Raw genomic sequence first — 18256 nt, 5'->3', positions numbered from 1 at the left:
CATCCTTTTGAGAGTATTTTGGGAAGGTAACAAAAAACAGGTTATTTTTGATAGAGCACATTTGGTCACACCAGGGAAGAAGAGGTTACACCACAAAGGCAAATGTGTCATGACTTCCAGGGGACATCAATCTGTTGAGAAGCTGCAACTGCAGGTGCAAGAGAGCTTGTGGCATTGCGCTGACATCCACAGCAGGAGAGCAGAGAAAGCCTGTAGTGAATGACTCTACAGTGAGAAACTTTGATGACTTGGGCTCACGCTGAGAGTAGTTGTGCTGAAGTCATGGAATAAAGCAGAAAACAACATATCCTCCTACTCAATTGTTCTCTCTGGGTAGTTTTAAAGTATTCTGAACCCCAGGTCAGAATCTCTTTTATATCTAACTGAGGGCTATTGTTTTATATCAGTGGAGAATTTGGTCCTCTCTATTTTGTGCAGGGAAGGGTTATATTGAATTTAACACCTAATATCACTCTCAGTTACATAGTGATAAATCTGAAGTTACTGTACTCTTTTTGAGCTAAAAATGCTGAGCACAAATCCAGTAGGTTTATCCCACATTTACAGTGAGATAACAGAAAATAAGCTGTGCTTCAAGACATTAACACCAGAAGTAACATACAGTAAAATGACTAATCTTGGAAATAAATTATTGGGATTGTACAAATACATGAAATAAAATTCTCCATAGGCAAGGAGAGAAGAGTTAAGACACTCTGCCTGGAACTGCAATATATTATCTTCTCCTGGTAAAGCTGTCCTGGACCCGATATGCCAGCTGCTGTCTCTGATATGTGTCTCCTGCCTTCCCATATGCTTCATCTATATACTTGCATATCACTCTGCAGTCAGCCAGCAGCTTCAAAATGTCACACGGATAGCTCACTTGGTGACACTCCCCACCCTCTGTGCTCATGACTTAATTTGTAGTTCTTGAGTTTACTTATTTACACATAAAGGCAGAACCAAGCAGGGGGTTTACAGTGAATTTCTTGAGCAGTGCTGTAACAGTGAATGCTGGAGTGAGCTAATACAGATGGTTTCATTGGCCTGTGGGTTGTAGGGACAGAAGCAACAACACGATCATGTCATCAGACACTCTGCTCTTTACAGGCCACAGATTTTCATTGACTGATTCACAGATTAATACCTTCAACGTCACTCAGGCCACAGAATGATGTTGAACAAATTACTTCTGTTTGAATCATAAATGTTCTGGCAAGGTGTCTATAAGATTTCAAGAAATAGAAAAATTCATACTTTTTCTCAGTAATTTGTTCCAAATCTTGATTGTTTTTCTCATTTGCATCATTACAAAGTAAATGCACAATTGTTCACTCTCATCAAACTTTACTCCACTAGATTCAAAACTCCTTTTGCTACCCAGTTTTTCCTTCCCTTGGAGACACTTGCAAGCAATAATCAAATGGCCTCTTGATCTTCTTTTGGATAAGCTAAACAGATGTATTACTGCAGCAAGGCCTTGGCTTTGTATGAATCATAAACCCAATATACTTAAAATATCTACCTTCCATGCTTTCAAAATGGAAAATAAAAAGCTCCTCCATTATGCTGATTCTTGTTTTCCAAAATGTTGACAAGACCACAGAAGTTAGCTCAGGCCACCACAGTTTCCAGAAGAGGTGAGGTCAGCCACTGGTTGTTCATGACAGACTTTTTGCAAAGATTTGCAGCTGATGAGATATTTTTAGAAGTGAAAGGACACATTTAGTTTCAAGCAACCAAATAGCCTTCCCAGGGAATTCAGACAGTCTGTGTAAGGATGCAAAAGTCCCTGTACAGTCAATGGAGGAAAATGAAATGACACAAAAAGGCAATTTAGCATGCCTAAGAGAGGTAATCCCTCTTCTGTGCTTCAATTGGTAGCCTCCATTTCTTCATGGGGTGGTCAGATCTTCTCACACTGAGTGGGTTTCCATGTGGACTTCACATCATAGAAATGGTGGGGCACAGGGGAAGTCCAAATACGAACCCAAATGAGTCCTGTATAGCAACCATTCTGGATTCAGAGTGACAAATTCACTATTCAAAGCAGTCACATGATAGTGAAAAAAACAAGGAAAAAGCTAAATCATTCAGTGGCCAGATAGCCTACCCAGAAACCTGGAGCGCTCCCTAAGGGCTTTTCACCCTGGGAGCAAGAAATCGATTATCTCAGTTGTCCACAAATAGCTCTAACAACAGCACTATGCACTGACCCCAGAGGAAGATAATCTCTCGGCAGACAGATTTACCTCGAGAGAGGTAAAAAAAAGTCAAGAGTTATCAATGTCTTTCTGTGGCAAAGACATCAGTTAAGAGCAAAGTGGACATGCAGTGACTTCTTGTTTTGCTTGCATATGTTTTACAAGGAAAGACTATGTTGATATAATTTTTAGTCTGACAGATTTGTCCACATCTATACTTTCAGACTGAAAAATATTTTTACCTAATTTAGATTAAACTAATGTGTCTTTTAAATGGAGAAAAGGCCATCATATCTCAATATTATAGGTGTGTTTCTCTTTCTAGATAATATTTGAAGTACAGGATGCCTTTAAACCTTTTTTTTTTTTTCCCCAGTGATCAAAACCTCAACATTTCCAATCTTTTCTGTCAGTACATTGTAGGTGATCTTCTGTTCCTCTAAGGAATCCAAATAATTTTTAGCTGTCTGCCAGCAAACTGCAATTTTGCGATATCAGCTCACTAGCAGAGTATGGAGAATTGCTAGAAACATTCAGTCTTCCTTCTGCTATTAGGATAAACCTGTGAATAGAATTACTGAATCTCCCCACATACCTTCCAAAACTTGAAAGACACTGACTTGACACTGTTGAAAAGCTGACTATAAACATAAATACTCCTTTTTTGTGTGTGCATGTGTGGAATTAATGTTTAGGTATTGCCCACAGCCATTCAATTTGCCATTGCCTTGACTACTAAGTCAATGCTGACTTTAGTGGATAATGTAAAAGTGTTAACTGATATGATTACAGCAGGGTTAGATTATCCATATACATGCACAGCTAATTTGTTATGAGGTACAGCTAACTGGATGCAGCTGTTAGCACACTCCGTGTCTGTGCTGGGCTGACCACAGGGTAGTTGTGCTGGACCACCCATGGTTTAGGAGGAGTTAGATGGGAAGATTAATAGGTCAGGGCTAGAAGTAAAGAAGCACGTGGTAACACTAGGGAAAAGCAACAGCGTTATTTGGTGGAGACATTTCTGATTTTTTTCATGTGAATTCCATGTTTTGAATACCTTAGAAGGACAAATCATCATCATAACCATTGTGAACAACATGACTTTATACATAGATGATATCTGGGTACTCTATTCAGTAAGATCAGATACCAGCGAGACACTACCATTTTATTTTTCATTTTATTTTTTAGCTGAGATACTCTAAGGTAGATTTTTTTTTTACATGGGAACTGGGCCCAGACTCCCTAGATATCTTTGAGCACTTCTTTTTCTCCTTTGTTTCTGCACCTAAAAAAACCCACAGAACTATTTGCACAGATATCAACTGTGTGATCTCACAGCCCAAAGATTAGTTATTTTAGGGCATTAGGTACCACAAAATCATGAAACTTTGAAGGCACTACAGGGAAAAAAAAAAAAGAAAAAAAAGGTAGCTAGCAGAATTCAATTTCCTAGGGGTTATTCCCAGTTCTAAACTCAGAAGATGATGATCTTATAGCCAACATATTATAAACAGAGGGAAAACTTATTAAGTATTTGCAATTACTCTTCTCTATTTGAAGCTACCTGCTTCATTTGAAAAAATTCCATTCTTTTATTAGAACTTGTATACCTCCATTTCACTATCAAAAAACATATCTAAAGTTGCATCCTAAATATCTACTAACACAGTACTAATATAATATTGTTGAGTAAATTTCTGAATGCATTAAGCTGAGAGCAACCATTCTCACTTATTAACAAGGACTGGAGTGACTAGGGAAAAGTAGATGTTTTCAGAGAAAGCTCAGGATTCAAATTAATGTAAAAAAAAAAAGCAACAGTAAAAGAAACAAAATAAGTCAAAATTTATTTGGCTGTAATTACTGTATCTTTCAAGCAATTAAACCTTTTATGGCATTATGTCTTACATGCAATAACCCCACTTTATTTAAAATTATTTAACCTATAAGTAGGACATTTCAGAGGATGTTTGACAATTGTTTTTTGAAGTTAAAAGAAGAAAACAACAGAAGATGATAGCAGGTGAAATTTCAAATGATGGAATATGAATATAGAGTGTTAATTAACAAGGTGTTTATTCATGCTACGTGGTGCATATAAACAGTTACATTTACTAAATGAGGACTTGATTACTCAATATTCCAAATCATACCAGCACTTTTACATGGTAAAGACAGCGACTCTGGCCATTTGTATTTGCTGAGTGTAAGAGGGATACTCTTTGTGAGGAACATGACATGGCACCAGAATGCAAATAGCAAATCTAAATATTCTTGGAAATGTTGCAACATCTTTTATGTCTGGATCTCAGCAAAGAAGGGTGTTGTCTTTTTCCTCAGAGAGGAAACAAAATTATTGGACATGATGTGGTTCATCACACCTAATTTTAGCCATAGAATGAATTACCTTCTGGAAACCTCTATCTCCGCTTTTGACTCCAAGGGGAATACAGAACACTAGAATAGATTATGTGACCAATATATCAATCACTGAAGTTACATAAAATGACACTAGCCCCTTATCTTTAAAAATCTTCTTCAATAGACTGCTTTATCACAGAGTCTAATTAGGAAATTTAATTTGGATGATGTGCTAAGAGTAAGTGTCCATGTACGAATATTTATGTAAAGCCTTCAGTAATCAGGAAAACCTTTAAGCATGCTTTCAACTTGGAAAGAAACCTAAGAATATGTTTAAAATTAAGAGCCTGCTTTGGGTTTTCTTAAATCAAGGTAGCCATAAGGACATTCTTCAGTGCTCTCCTAATAACAGAATTGAGCTCCCAGAGATGAATCAGCAGTGTAGCACTGGTGCTACACAGAATTTCCCCAGCTCTCATTTCAGTGTTTGAAAATAACTGAAAAGATCTAGTGATCCTAGAATTTTATGAACCTAGATCTTTCCCAAAACTTCCTGATATAAACCAATTACATTCCTGAATTCTCCCTGTCAAATCTAGATCTCATTTCAGCCTGACTTCACAACCCAAAATACATATTAATCTACTTGGTAGAGAAAATATATGTTTAGATTATTAAGATTTTTTTTTCCTGTGGTTATATTTATTGTGCTGACTTATAACTTCCTTGGCAGCTCTTTGATTTAATAAGGAAGAAAACATAGCATTGCACATTTCACAGTATGTATATACAGTAGAGTTTGCTTGCAGCTCATTACAAGAAGAGAGTAATCTCTACGTATTCTCTTTCAGCATTTCACCTTTTCTTTTCAGTGTAATGCCTACCATGTCCAACAGGAAGAAAAGGACAATAAAAAGTAGATCTGCAGGAGTGTTGCAAAATTTGCAGCTAAAATTTTCAACTATGATAATGCATGTCATTTAACTATATTGCAAGAAAATCTGTAACATTGTATCCAGAGTCTGCATTTGGGCTCTGCATTAAAACAAAACAAACTTGTTATAATTTAGTCAGCAAAAGCATTCATTGTGTGTCCCAGTGCCTGATTAGTAGTGAGTGGGTCTGGTGAGCTATTGCAGTTGGGCTTGTTGCCATTCCAGCATGTGCAGTTTGAGAGGTTTTTTTTGCTTTGTTTTGGTTTTTGCAGCTGTATATTCTTCTCCTGCTGAACTTCAAAAATCTTGAAGTGGTGCCAATCAGTTACAGCTGAATTGCCTTTTCTGCAGTAAAAGAAAAAAAAAGAAAAAAAAACCTGATCAGCATGCAATTTATTATTAGAATAGACCCTTCTAAATTTTTACTCCCATCACAGCAGACAACTATATCAATTTTTGTATAAAAAACTACTTAGCATAAGTAAAAGGAACAGCAGATTAGCTGGTTTTAAGACCATATCCTATTTTAGCTGGATTCACTGGGAAGTGGACCTCCAGGATAGCCACATCCAGTGCCTTTACTTGCACTTTGGGAACTCTTTCTCTCTCACTCCCTGTACAAAGCTTGTAAAACAAATTTATTCTCAGTGGCTTAGGTACCTCAGTTAAATGAGAGAACTACAAAACATCCATTAAGCAGGGATGGGTGAATTTCCTTTAAAATTAAAAGGAAAAATGAGGCACCCACTTGTGTCTTGCTGAAAGACAGTGGGGAATCACATGTCTAATGTTTGGTTTTGGCTTTGAAATTCCTCCCTAGGGCTCTGATTTTATAGACACTTTCTCATCTGCTTAATTCCTGTGAATAGTCTTTTGAAAGCAAAGGGTGGAACTGACTGCAGGATGTTAGTAAATCCAGTCACGTGATTGCCTTGGGAAGACATACGTGTTCATATGACAGGGGTCAAAAAACACGTAGGTTTTTTTTCCTTAGGGTACACCAGTGAGAAGATTAGGTAAATTTATTTCTACACTGTAGCTGTACTTTTATACCAGGATTTCAGCCAAGGATCTCCAGATCCTAGGTCTATTAATTTAGGAATTGTTTTGAATAAGACTTAATTAAAAAAAAAAAAAAAAAAAAGTGCCACCCAGGGTAAAAAAAAAAAAACCAAAAAACACCACAAGCATAAAAGTGTTTATTGCTTTGGGAGCTTCCAAATTTCATCTCTGAGGTCCTAAGGGATGCCCAGCATGCAGGATATGGTAACCACTTGCCACTTTGGGAACGATCTCCAAGAGGCTAAGGATTTGCAAACACTACAACTACAGTTCAGAGGAGAACACACCCTGAGGGAGCTTGGGAGGACCCAGATCTCTGCTAACTGCTTGTAAGCCTTTTCTTCTTGCTGCAGTACTGAGTTATTGGTGCGATTCTAATGAACTCCACAAGGATTGCTAACTATGTATTCTAATTATTTATTTAATCAATTAACAAAGGAAGCAACTTGACTGAGTAAGTACAAACATCTTCATGATTGCTCAGACAAGTTGCAGAATAAGAGAAAAAAACTATGCAAGTCTAAGGCTGTTTTAAAAGAAATAGCACTAAAATCACATGACTCATGAGAAAAATGGATTTCAAGCCTCCCTTGGGACAGGAATTTTGTGTAGTTATTTTTAAAGCAATGATAGGAGCAGTGTTAAGCAACAGGGTCTCAGGATCATCAGACACGTCCTCATGGTGCTTTCATTTCATTCACTGTAACTATGCCTTTATCACATGCCAGCTTTGTGCTCATTGTGGGTTGAAACACTAAACCCTGCACTGAAGTATCTCTGTTTTATAATAAATCCAAGGCTATGGAAAGCAGTCTGATAATCAAAGTGAAGACTGCTTCAACATCAATATGATGAGGAGGATATCTAGCACAGTTATTATAAAGTGTGCTTGTAAAAATTACCAGGACAGCATTAATTTGATAGGATAAGTACCTTTGAGTAAATTTAGCCTGCGATCCTGCACAAATTGCCAGTTATGGATTGTCCAGAGGTGCAGACAAAAAAGCAAGAGCTTTCTGCTCATGCACATACAGAAGAAACTATTCTTAATCTGATGCCCTTTTATCCAGAGAGGATAGTACACACAAGCTAAAATGAGAGCAAATGCCTCAGTGTTATGTTTCAAGAAAAATCATCTGCCAGTCCAAGTGTGTCTGTTTGGCTCCATGTCGCTGCAACATGGGAAGCAGACACAGGAATGCATTTAAAGCACACACACTTATCCAACACCTTTGTTGGATGCAACCCAGCTACTGCTTTGGTCAAAGCGGTCACACTGTGATTAGAAAGGTCTCAATTTTGGATGTGTCCTATTTGAGCCTGATCTATCGAGACTAGAAAGGGACGAAAAGAGGCTGAAGCCCTTGCTAAAGTACCAAAGAGTTTATGATCCAGCCTCTCAGAAAGCTCAGGCTGAGACAAGGCCATAGTTCATGTTACACAAAGACAGTCCAGGTGATGGACAAGCAAGCACTGAGAGGATTAAGATCTACACTTAATTGGCAGTGAAAGCATAATTTAACTCTTGGGTAACAAAACACACCAGGCTTTATAGGCATGAGGACTCTTGACTTTCCAGTCATTTTGGAGTTATGCAATGACTCAGAAAAAACAACAACAAAACTTATTGAAATTATGCTATAGATAATACAGTTACAACTATGCAAACAAGAATGAAGGTTTTCAGTCAAACTTAAAGTCTAATGACACCAGATCCCCTAGGAACAATGACTTCCAGTGTTTAATTCTGTTTCCACAGAATCGCAGAATCACAGAATGTTAGGGATTTGAAGGAACCTCAAAAGATCATCTAGTCCAATCCCCCTGCCGGAGCGGGAGGATTGGATTTTGTGTGAGCAAGTCTTCCCTGATGTTTGTTCTAAAGTTGAGCATGATTATTTTATTTATCTTTTAGTCCTTTTGTTATGAGAAACCCATGTACCAAAGCCTGCTCTCAGATTTCTTGAACTCAGCAAGAGTCGATAGCGTGATTCACCCCTTCCATGTCTACCCAGCTTACGTTACCACTGTACCAAACGTGCACTATCAAACTGCATGTCAACATCCTGTTGACTGATTTAGAGTATGAGCAGATGATGTGAATTTCAGTGGTATCAGGTATTAGATTGGAGAGGAGGCAGGATTCAGTGGCTCTAAGGCATCCTGTCTAATCTTTGGACATGATAACATTATAGATAGTCACAAAGAATTTGTAACACTTTGTCCACTTATACCTTGACCTTATCTGTTTTCCCTCCATGGTGTCATTAAATGAACTACATTTCATGGAAAGCCTAGAACAGGGCTTTAGAGAAGATGTTGAGTCTCCTCATATTTCCATTTCACAGAGTGATGGCATATTTTGAGAAGGATTTGTATTGTAGTGACACTGGAGGTTCCCCTGAGAACACCGATACTTTAGACACAAATGGAAAAGAACTTTCCCAAATAAACTAACAGCCTAGGTGGTGATGCCCTAAACACAAACAGGCACACTACATACTTTAACAGCAAACTGTTGTGAAATAGGTCAAAGCAGTCGACACGCTGTGTTCCAGGGACAGGAATATATCCCAAAGGTTCAAGTAGAAGTCAGAGTGGTGATAAAAATGAAGACATATGCCTGAGATACAAAATAAGAAGGAGAGCTGATCTCTTATCTCCAGAGTAAATACTTCGCTTTTGGCCTTATGCGAGGGTCAATAACTTGTTCAGTAGCAATTACTGTTACGACTACAGACAAAATTCCTCCTCTGTGCCCCAAGGTTTTCACAAGCTAGTTGCACTTACCGTCACTGGCAGCAAAGGCACCACATAAAACATGAGTTATACTAGCATCATAGTCCATCCCGGGTAATAAATCTACTTTGACCCCTTTTGCATGGTCACAAAGGTTTTGTTCTCAATGACATTCTCCAGAGATGAGTTGGCCCACTAGGGGGATGGGTAGTCTTTGGCCCGTAATCCCCGCTCTCTTAGCACAAAAATAAATGGGAAACAGGAAGGAAACAAGAGGACTGAAGTCAGGGGGCAGACCCTCTTGCGCAAGGTAACAAACAAATAGGGTATTATCCCTTTCAGAGATAGAGAGGAAGATTATTGGTAGAAAATAGTTTTTCACAGAGCCAAATATGTTCCTGAAGCATCTTTCTTACGAAGTATCCCTCCTTCAGGATTTTGCCTAGCTTCTGCTGCACCATAGCTATATCTCTCCTTGACATGCAGAAAGTATCCAAAGTTTGGGATCCATTCCATCCACACATAGCTCACCTAGCTTACCATCCTGGCATGTTTAAGATACCCTGAAGTGTGTAACCAGTAGAGGAGAGAAGAAAGCCAACACCATCTCTCATGCAAGCTGACCAGGTGACAATAGCACATGGCCTGGTAAGACACATCTCTGGCTCATGCAAATGTGTCCATCAGTACCATAGGGTGGACAATGAAGGGTATTACTGAGAGCTTTCCATTCAGCATCTTTCAATCTTGTCACTGTTTTTACAGGCTGAGATTAAGGATTTTGCATTATGTTTTGTCATGAAAATCCAGAGAAGACAGGTATTTCTAGTCTGATGTCCTATTGTTGTCAGGCCTAACTTCCTGAAGAGACATTTCTTCCTTTGGCTTGTTTATTTTCCTTCGAGTGCAGCCTTAACCCTCCCTTCCTGTTGGGAACAACAGTTGTAGCACACAGCATTAGCTTGCCAGGCCTGAGTGTGAAATATCATTTATCCTGGAGCAAGATGGTATCAAAGAGATCATGTGGGCCTGACTATGAATTCATCACATAGCCGTGCTTCAGAGGAGGAGCACTATCAGAGGTAATAGAGGTCCCTGTTCTGAGCTGACATTCTTGGACCTGAAAGGACTGCCATATCTGAAAGCACTACTGAGACAAAAAGGTATTTTTGGTTTCCTTGCTCAGAAAAACACTCTTGAGTTTTCAAAGACTGGAGATAAAAAGTATACATCAGGGCAGGAAACCAGTACTTTTTCTGTATAACCTACAGAACCTATTAACCATAGGAACATGGTGGCCCCAGAAGATTAAGTAATTGGCTGTTGAAGGCCACATGGCTGACACACACACTTCCCAGCATACCTGCATGATCTCACAGATACGGTGGATCCTGCACGAACCCTACAGCCCTCAGGTAAAAAATTCTTTCAGCTACCCTTATGTTATCTTCACCCTTTCACCTTTTTGAGGGTCTTTTTTTACCAGAAACAACCATTGTATTTAAAGTTTAGGAGAGAGTTCAGGCAATCTGGATATTAGCAACTAATTTTCCCCACCACCACCCCACTCCTATTTTTCCTCTGGATTCCTTTGGTGCCTCCTGTCCCCTCGGGGCAGTCAGCTGAGGGTCGGGGCAGGCAGTGAGCACTGTGCTGCTCTTTGTTTTGCAACCTGGTCTCAGACTCCTCTGGAAGCGTGCTGAGCTGCATGGAGCTGTCATCCTCACTTGCCTTTTCAACCTAACATATTTCCCATTAATGAGTGGGAAAGGTCAAGGAGGGTCTCTATAATGACTTGCTTGAGGACATGAAACAGCCCTGGGAAATGTGTCCCAGGCTTTCTTATTTCCTGGCAATCCCAGTCTTTTCAATAAGCAAAGAAAGTCCTAAGAAAATTGAAGATATCAAGGTGCTAAAGGGGATTTCCCCATGCGGGCTTGGTTCTCCTGGAATCCTCTTCTGTGAGCTTGGGTATAGCTCTCCCAGTGATTTTGGTGGTAGGACAGTAGCCTTAATAAGAACAAAGAAGTCAGATGCAGGGAGTGTTGCATAGATGCAAGGAGGTTAAGCATTAGGAGATCACCAGGATCAGTTTAGAGCAGCCCACTTGGAGGTGTGTATACCATTTTGAGTAGTCTGCCACAAAACTCCTGTGAAGTATCTAGACCACTGGCACTAACATAATGAAGGCATCAGTACCTTCCATCCTTCAATTCAGCTATAATGGCTGAGGGGTCTTTTCTCGACAGCAGTTCTGAAATTCTCAGGGATGAGGATGATGAAAAATTTAAATGTAATAACTTTTCATGACAATAATTCTCATACCCCAGGGCAGAAAGCCCAAATTTTAACCATACACACTGTGCTTCAAATATAGAAGAACAGATAGATACTATGCCTATTAGTATTTTCATAAAGAAGTTATCTGGTGTGAATCAATGTTACACTATACAGTTGAAGCCAGTGGAGCAACGTCAGGAGTTTTTGCTATTATTTTTCCCTCTTTGTTTTGTGCCTTGCTTTGCTCTGTCTATCACTAAATGTTCCAGGGCTCTCTATCATGAGCCAAGAGCATGGAAAAAGCTGACCGATGCTGTTTACAAGCTGTTACTTGTCATTGGCATATAAAGAAGTCACTGTTTTTTTTGTACTATAGCTGTTAAATAAATAGTGTGAACCAAGTTCACAGCATTGATTTCTTATAGGAGGCCACTGAGATAATTTCACAGAAATATCCTGCAACAGTTTCGCAAAACAGGATGAGTCTCAGCCTGAATTTCATGACTTTGTTTTTTTCCACTTCCATTCCAATGGTTACTGTGTTTTTGCTGTCACAGGCAGGCAGTTAATTCATCGTGAGTCACAAAGACCAGGGAGATGAAAACTTTGTCCACTATTCTTAGTGTTGAAGATGTACGTGTTATAAACTACTTGGATTTTGGTGTGACCTAGAAGTCCTAGCCCATGTAAACCACAGGCTGATTGTGTATACACACAACAACTACATACTGCTGATTGCAGTATAGCACGCAGATAGCCAAAGAGAGAGCTTTAAATGGTAGCACTATAAATGCTATAACAGCTGGTAGCCTAGTCCAGGCTGAAGAACTTGCCGCAAAGTATGAGTAAATTAACCCACGCAGACGCAGAAGTATCTTATTTATAAACAACATCTGCCTGCAGATTAAAATAAAAATACCAAGACTGGAAGGAAATCAGTTGTATCATCTTAGTTCTACAAATGACAAACTGGGGCAGAGATTAAGTGCTTTGCCCAAGGTGCCATGAGAAGCCTATGCCAGAGTGAGGACTGGAGTCACCTGTGCCTCAGCCTGCGCCGCAGCCACAGATTCCTCCTTGTTCTGAGCACAGTGTAGGTTCATGCCACACGCTGACGTAACTGCTCTGACCCAGTAAAAGTCATTCTCAGTTTTCACCTATTAAAATAACAGGATCAGTTAGACTGTGAGTGTAAGGATGCTGCTGGGCAATGAAAATCGAAAGCTGTACTTTTAATCTCACCCATTGTTGATAGGCGTTTTGGGAAGGGATTCAGCAGCAAGTTTTTTACTTAAATAATATCAACAGTGGGTGAGTAGGGGTTTGGGAACAAATCTAATAGGTGTGTCTAGATTTGGCTAAGAATGAAAAGAGCGTTTTCTTTCCCCTGGTTGCTGGTTAGTAAAAGCAAAGGGGTGGAATACATCCAACTTGCAAAACTCGAATACAGTTACTGCTATCTGCAAATGGGTGCCCCTCCCCGCTCATGTGAGCTACACAGGCAAAAGAGAATGACACATGTGCTGTTTCCTTTTCCAGTTGTAAAAGGGTCAGGAGCCAGGCAAGGAGAGCCCGAACAAGAGAAGCATTTTCCTGGGCTCTTCCAGCTGTTCTGTTCAATCCCGCCGTCGGTTCTGAGCAGGCAAGAGAGACTGTCAACACAAATAAGGCATTTTTCAAAGGCGTAAATTATGAGTAACCAAAACAATACGACAACTCAACCACGTGAGTACCCGTATCCCCCTCCTCCTTACAATAAGAGTGGATTTACCATTCTGCTGCTTAAGGAAAAGATTGTCTAATGCATTTCATGTGGAAAAAAAAAAAAAAAAGGAAAAAAAAAAAGAAAAAAAGAACGCCTGAGACTAACCCTGAAGAAAATAAGTTGTGATGAAACTGTTTTCCTTTTTTATTCTTTGTGTTCGTGTGCACGAGTGTGTGTGAAGAGCCGAGACGAGCTCTGCAAACGCCAGCTCCTAAACAGGACCTAGCAAAGTTAGTAATGTTTCCGCTTAAACCATAGCTTAGAAAAGTTTCGTTTGAATGTTTTCCCTCCCCCCCCCCTTTCAGGAATGAAAATATAGAGCATTTTGAAACTGTACTGACACTTTTCTAAGATATTAATGGTCCTGCCCAACTTGTGTTTAGAGTCTCAAGCTGTCTGTGTGTAATATGAGACTCAAGCCACAAACTGACGGTCTATATTTAAAGCCACAACGCGTTACAGCTCCTGGAAACTTAGAACTGTGGTCTTAAGGACAAGTAAATTAGTTTCTTAGCAAGTGAGAGTACAGGATGGTAAGTCTTCTGCTGGCATAACTCTGCATATTTCAGTAAATCTGAAAAGAGAGAATTTGGCCCAAACAGTCAAGTGAGCAAGAGGTTTAGCTGCTGCTTGGTAGCACTCATTTTAGGACAGTACTAAAAACGAAGTGGAGGGGAAGGAGGTGGATTCTAATTTGATAAGCTGTGAAGAGTCAATGGGAAAACTCTTGAGATTTTGGCACTGCGATAGCAACTCCATATCTCTTTTATGGTTTTAGTACAATCTTTCCTGCTTTAAGTTAAGACAGTAGTTTTGTATTATTTTTAATAAACTTCAGATAACAGAATTGTTTATCATACTGTGGTATCAGTAATGAATACAGCCAGCATTGCTGGGAGCTGCCTGTGAGTCAGGCTTTCATCCAGTGATTGCTGTAAGAGTATTTGGTCTGTAAGGATGTTGACACTGACAATGTTTCTCAAGCTCTGAATGAGGCAGGCTGATCCAGCATGACACAGTGAGCAGCATTTCTGGAATCCTACACAGCAATTTCTATTTACCTTTGTGTCCTTTTTCAAGTTCTAACTAACAAGAAAGATTAGATGCTAGCTTTATAGTACATTTTATTCTATTTTATTCAGGAGTTTTGATGTTTATAGCTTGTTTTCTTTTGTTTCTATTACAGCTTATTTTCTATGATTGATATGGAAGAAACATGTAGGCTAATTCAAGATTCTGAGTGTTTGGGTTTGGAAAAGCTTGAGTAAATTACTGCCATTGGTCTTCTTCAAGTGTGTGCAGGGGGGTGGTCGTGACTCACTGATGTGCATTTTGCTCATTGTGCAATATCTACAAGGGTACAGACCTGATCTTGTACCTTTAGTGACAGGCTTGGTCAGGTGACAAGTCCAGGACCAGCTCTACAGTCCTGAACACATTATGAATCACTTCTCTGACAGACCCAGGCTGTCAAAAGATCCCACAGAAGCCCCAGGGTGGATCTGGATGAGGAATTAGTACTCCATAGGGCCTTTTGTCTGTTCATAATGGAAACAGGCTGATGCATCAGGTTCTCCTGTTTTTTTCCAAAATCTAGACGTGAGTTCTCAGCTTGCATCATTTTAAGATCATCTGATTGCCAGTGAAAATAAATGGCTTGCAATCCAGCTAGAAGAAGTATTATGACTGAAAAATAGTGACTATCTATTGTTTATTTGCCCTTATAATTTCCCTTACTTATTCAAACAGGATGTTACTGGATTTTGTTTCAGTCTGCCTCTCTTTGTTTTTTGTTTGTGTTTGGTTTTTTTAATGACATGGATCAAATTTACAGAACAAAATTAAATTAGAGGGACGTTTGATAGTACTATAATCCTGTATAATGCAAGTATGGTGCATTTTTTAAATAATGATTGAGGTTTTCAGGGTAGGTCTTATTTCTTTGTAAAATTCCAGGAATTTTTGCAAGAAACAAGATATTGAAAGATCATTGTATTGAAAGGCACTGCACAGCATGGACAGTGGATGTTTGCCAGAGAGGCAGAGTAATTGGGAAAACAAATTTGCTTCATAACTATAGTGAAAATCTCTGAAATGGGTGTGAAAATGCATAAAGAATCAGCAAAAACCTTTGACTATACTGAACTTATTAATTCTTTGCTAAGTACCTGCAGGTGAAACCACAGAGCAGCTGCCTGCTGATGTAAAGTGAACAACCTTAAGTAATCTAATTACTCATGTTCTTTGCTTATCTCCTTGTATTCACTTGCAGCTGATAACGAATTTTTATTCATTTCATAAATACAGTATTATCCTGGCAATCCAGGTAGGAGCAGACTACCATTTCAGATTCAAAATATTCAGTTCTGTGAACCCTACAAATGTATTCTGCCTCTATATGGGGATGCCACACAGTCTAACCTCGAGCACTTCCCATGCCTGGCTCAGATATCCCATTGCTCTGAGGGGGTTCTCTCTGTACTCAATGGCAGACGAGCCAGTAATTCAGCCTGCTGATGTTAGGTGGTGTGTGTATATTTACTCCATCATAGTTAATGGCCATTTGTCTGTAGCTGGATCAAAATGGAATACCTAAATATAGAAGTCTGCTACCAAATCCAAAAATGGAGTTGGGCTTCAATTTTGTTGGCTGGGATTCAATACAATGTTGTGTTGTGAATGTATCTCCAGTTTCTTTTTTTTTTCTTCTTTCTCTTGTGACATAAATGTGATCTAGCCTGATAGCAGGAATGTAAACTTCCCAATTTTTAAATGTGTCTTTTTCAAATGTGCTATTACCAGAAGGTGATGCATTTTCTTCCTCCCACCTCTGCTCAAATGTACAGGCAGTAGCTGCCTCACTTATTACAAAATCTAAGGAATTCCACAGTTTTGGCAACCTCTGTTCAGACTGCAGCTTTTGCCCTCTTGCTTTTAGGCTGAAATGACCCAGTTCCAAGGTAATGTACAGGTCAAATGAGGTGAAGGACTTACACAAACATCACTGGGTCAAAGAGTCAATCTGAGGAAGCAGTGATCTATCTTTGGGGGTCAGAGGTGTTCATTCCCTTGGAGAAGGTGTTCTGCACCTTACAGGATTTAATCTGTACTTAGCATGCTGGGAATGTTTTATTGGGGACCTCTTATACTCCAAATGCCAGAATTAGTGGTTAAGGACAGCAGCTTGTGGAGGCTTCTCTTCTTCATAATCTACTAGCAGATAACATCTTCCTTCTGAGTGGGTAGGGAAGCAATGCAGTCTCCGCTATGTAGAAGAACTGGCCCAAAAGGAAATCAGGAGGCAAGAATGGACCTCAGGCCATGGCTCAGCTACAGAGAGGGGAAGAGGGTCAAGAACAGTGTGAAGCCCAGCAAGCCTTATGAGCTGCATGCTTTCCTTCTGCATGGCCGGCTGTAGTTCAGCAATAGCCCAGGTGCAAGCCCTGCCCTGCTTAGGAGGAGCAGACTCTGGTGCTAACTCTGTCCTGTGAGCAGGAGACCTTAGGTCCATCATGCTCAGCATCTCCACCTGCAACAGCTTGAGCTTCTGGCAAAAAGAGTCAAGTATGCGTGGGCTATCTCCTCCAGAGAGGCTGAGAGCTTGGCAAAAGCGGCACCTGATAAAGGCAAAGTGAGTTATAGCTGTGCACAGTGAGTCTGGTTCTGAGAACAGTCTTGACCTGTCTTTAACTCATTCTGAGATATATTTTGGGGCTACAAACTGTTCCTTTAAATGTTCCTGTAGCAATACCGCTACTTTTCACACAAGGCCTGTGAAAAGCTGCAAGTGATCCCCATAGACTTTTAACCACGTTGTTCACTGCCTTGGCAACAGATTTGATTTCATTGCCATTAATCAACAGAAGCACTTGTCTGTGGCGGTGACTAATAAACAAAAATAGAGACTATCGATTATGAAAATTTTGGTCTTAACTGGTAAACCTGTGAGCATTTATAAACAAGGAAACCTATAGATTATAACCTCTCATTTTTAGCACAGAAGTCTCAAAATATATCCCACAAGCATTTATGTAAATTGTATGTCTCTGCTTGTATATTTGTCTCCCACCACTGTGCATGTGAGTTGGAAAATTTGCTCTCCCTGACATCCTCATTGCCTGAGATGTTGATATGAATGTCTGCAAACTGAAAGGCTCAGAATGCACCTGAAATTTTGATAATTAAGAGCAGAAATTTTGGCAAACTGCTGTGCTGGAGGGAATAGGAGGGATGTCCACCCACATAGGAGTCTGCTTTTTGAAAGTACACAGTTCTCAGCATTTCTGGGCACTGCTTTTCACACACACACACACACAAAAGACAATTATTTACTCAGTAGAGGTTAAAGATTTAAAGATTCAGGTCATGGCTGACTACATACTTAAGCATATTATAATAGTATTACAGAATTGTGCAGTGTCTGCATCCCATTGCTGATACTGCTGCACCTTTCTTTCTAGGCTGTTGTAGAACATACTCCATACCCATGACTGTTCAAATGACTGAGTCCAATCAGCAAAGCCTTTTGTGAAACAGGCTTTTAGGACTGCATTCTGTAATGAAAGTCTGTTTGTGTGTCTGCTCTGTGGTGTGCCTGTCTCTATTGTTGGGGAGGGATTAGTATTCCTATAGCATAGAGAAATTTAAGCCAACAGAGGAATGTGATCGTGCTAGGTGCTGTACAAAAGGGTGGTAGAGAGGACAGATTACAGGTAGGAGAGAAATGACTGCTTTCCAGAGGCACTGCTGGAGAGGCAGCTTTTGGCTATGGGAAAGAATTTATAGCAACCAGGAGGCAGGAATTAGTATTGATTCCAGTAGATCCACTGGGGCAACATCTCTTTGTTTCACACCCTCTAATTTTGTAATACATACTTAGGAAAAAACATAGATGTCGGTTG

The 18256-nt window shown here is 39.7% G+C and overlaps 1 protein-coding gene across 1 annotated transcript in view; it reads left to right on the top strand.

Moving 5' to 3' along the window:
- Nucleotides 1-13137: 13137 nt before the first annotated feature.
- GYPC (glycophorin C (Gerbich blood group)) overlaps nucleotides 13138-18256 on the top strand; it is a 28285-nt gene continuing 23166 nt past the window's right edge. The window contains exon 1 of the mRNA XM_080346434.1: nucleotides 13138-13315. Within this exon, the coding sequence (XP_080202560.1) occupies nucleotides 13282-13315 (34 nt within the window). The 5' untranslated portion in view covers nucleotides 13138-13281. The remainder of the gene's footprint in view (nucleotides 13316-18256) is intronic.

The sequence above is a fragment of the Nesoenas mayeri genome, assembly GCF_963082525.1.
Source record: "Nesoenas mayeri genome assembly, chromosome: 6".
Taxonomy (NCBI): Eukaryota; Metazoa; Chordata; class Aves; order Columbiformes; family Columbidae; genus Nesoenas; species Nesoenas mayeri.
Note: the sequence above shows the minus strand (reverse complement) of the source record. Positions and strands in the feature narration are given on the sequence as shown.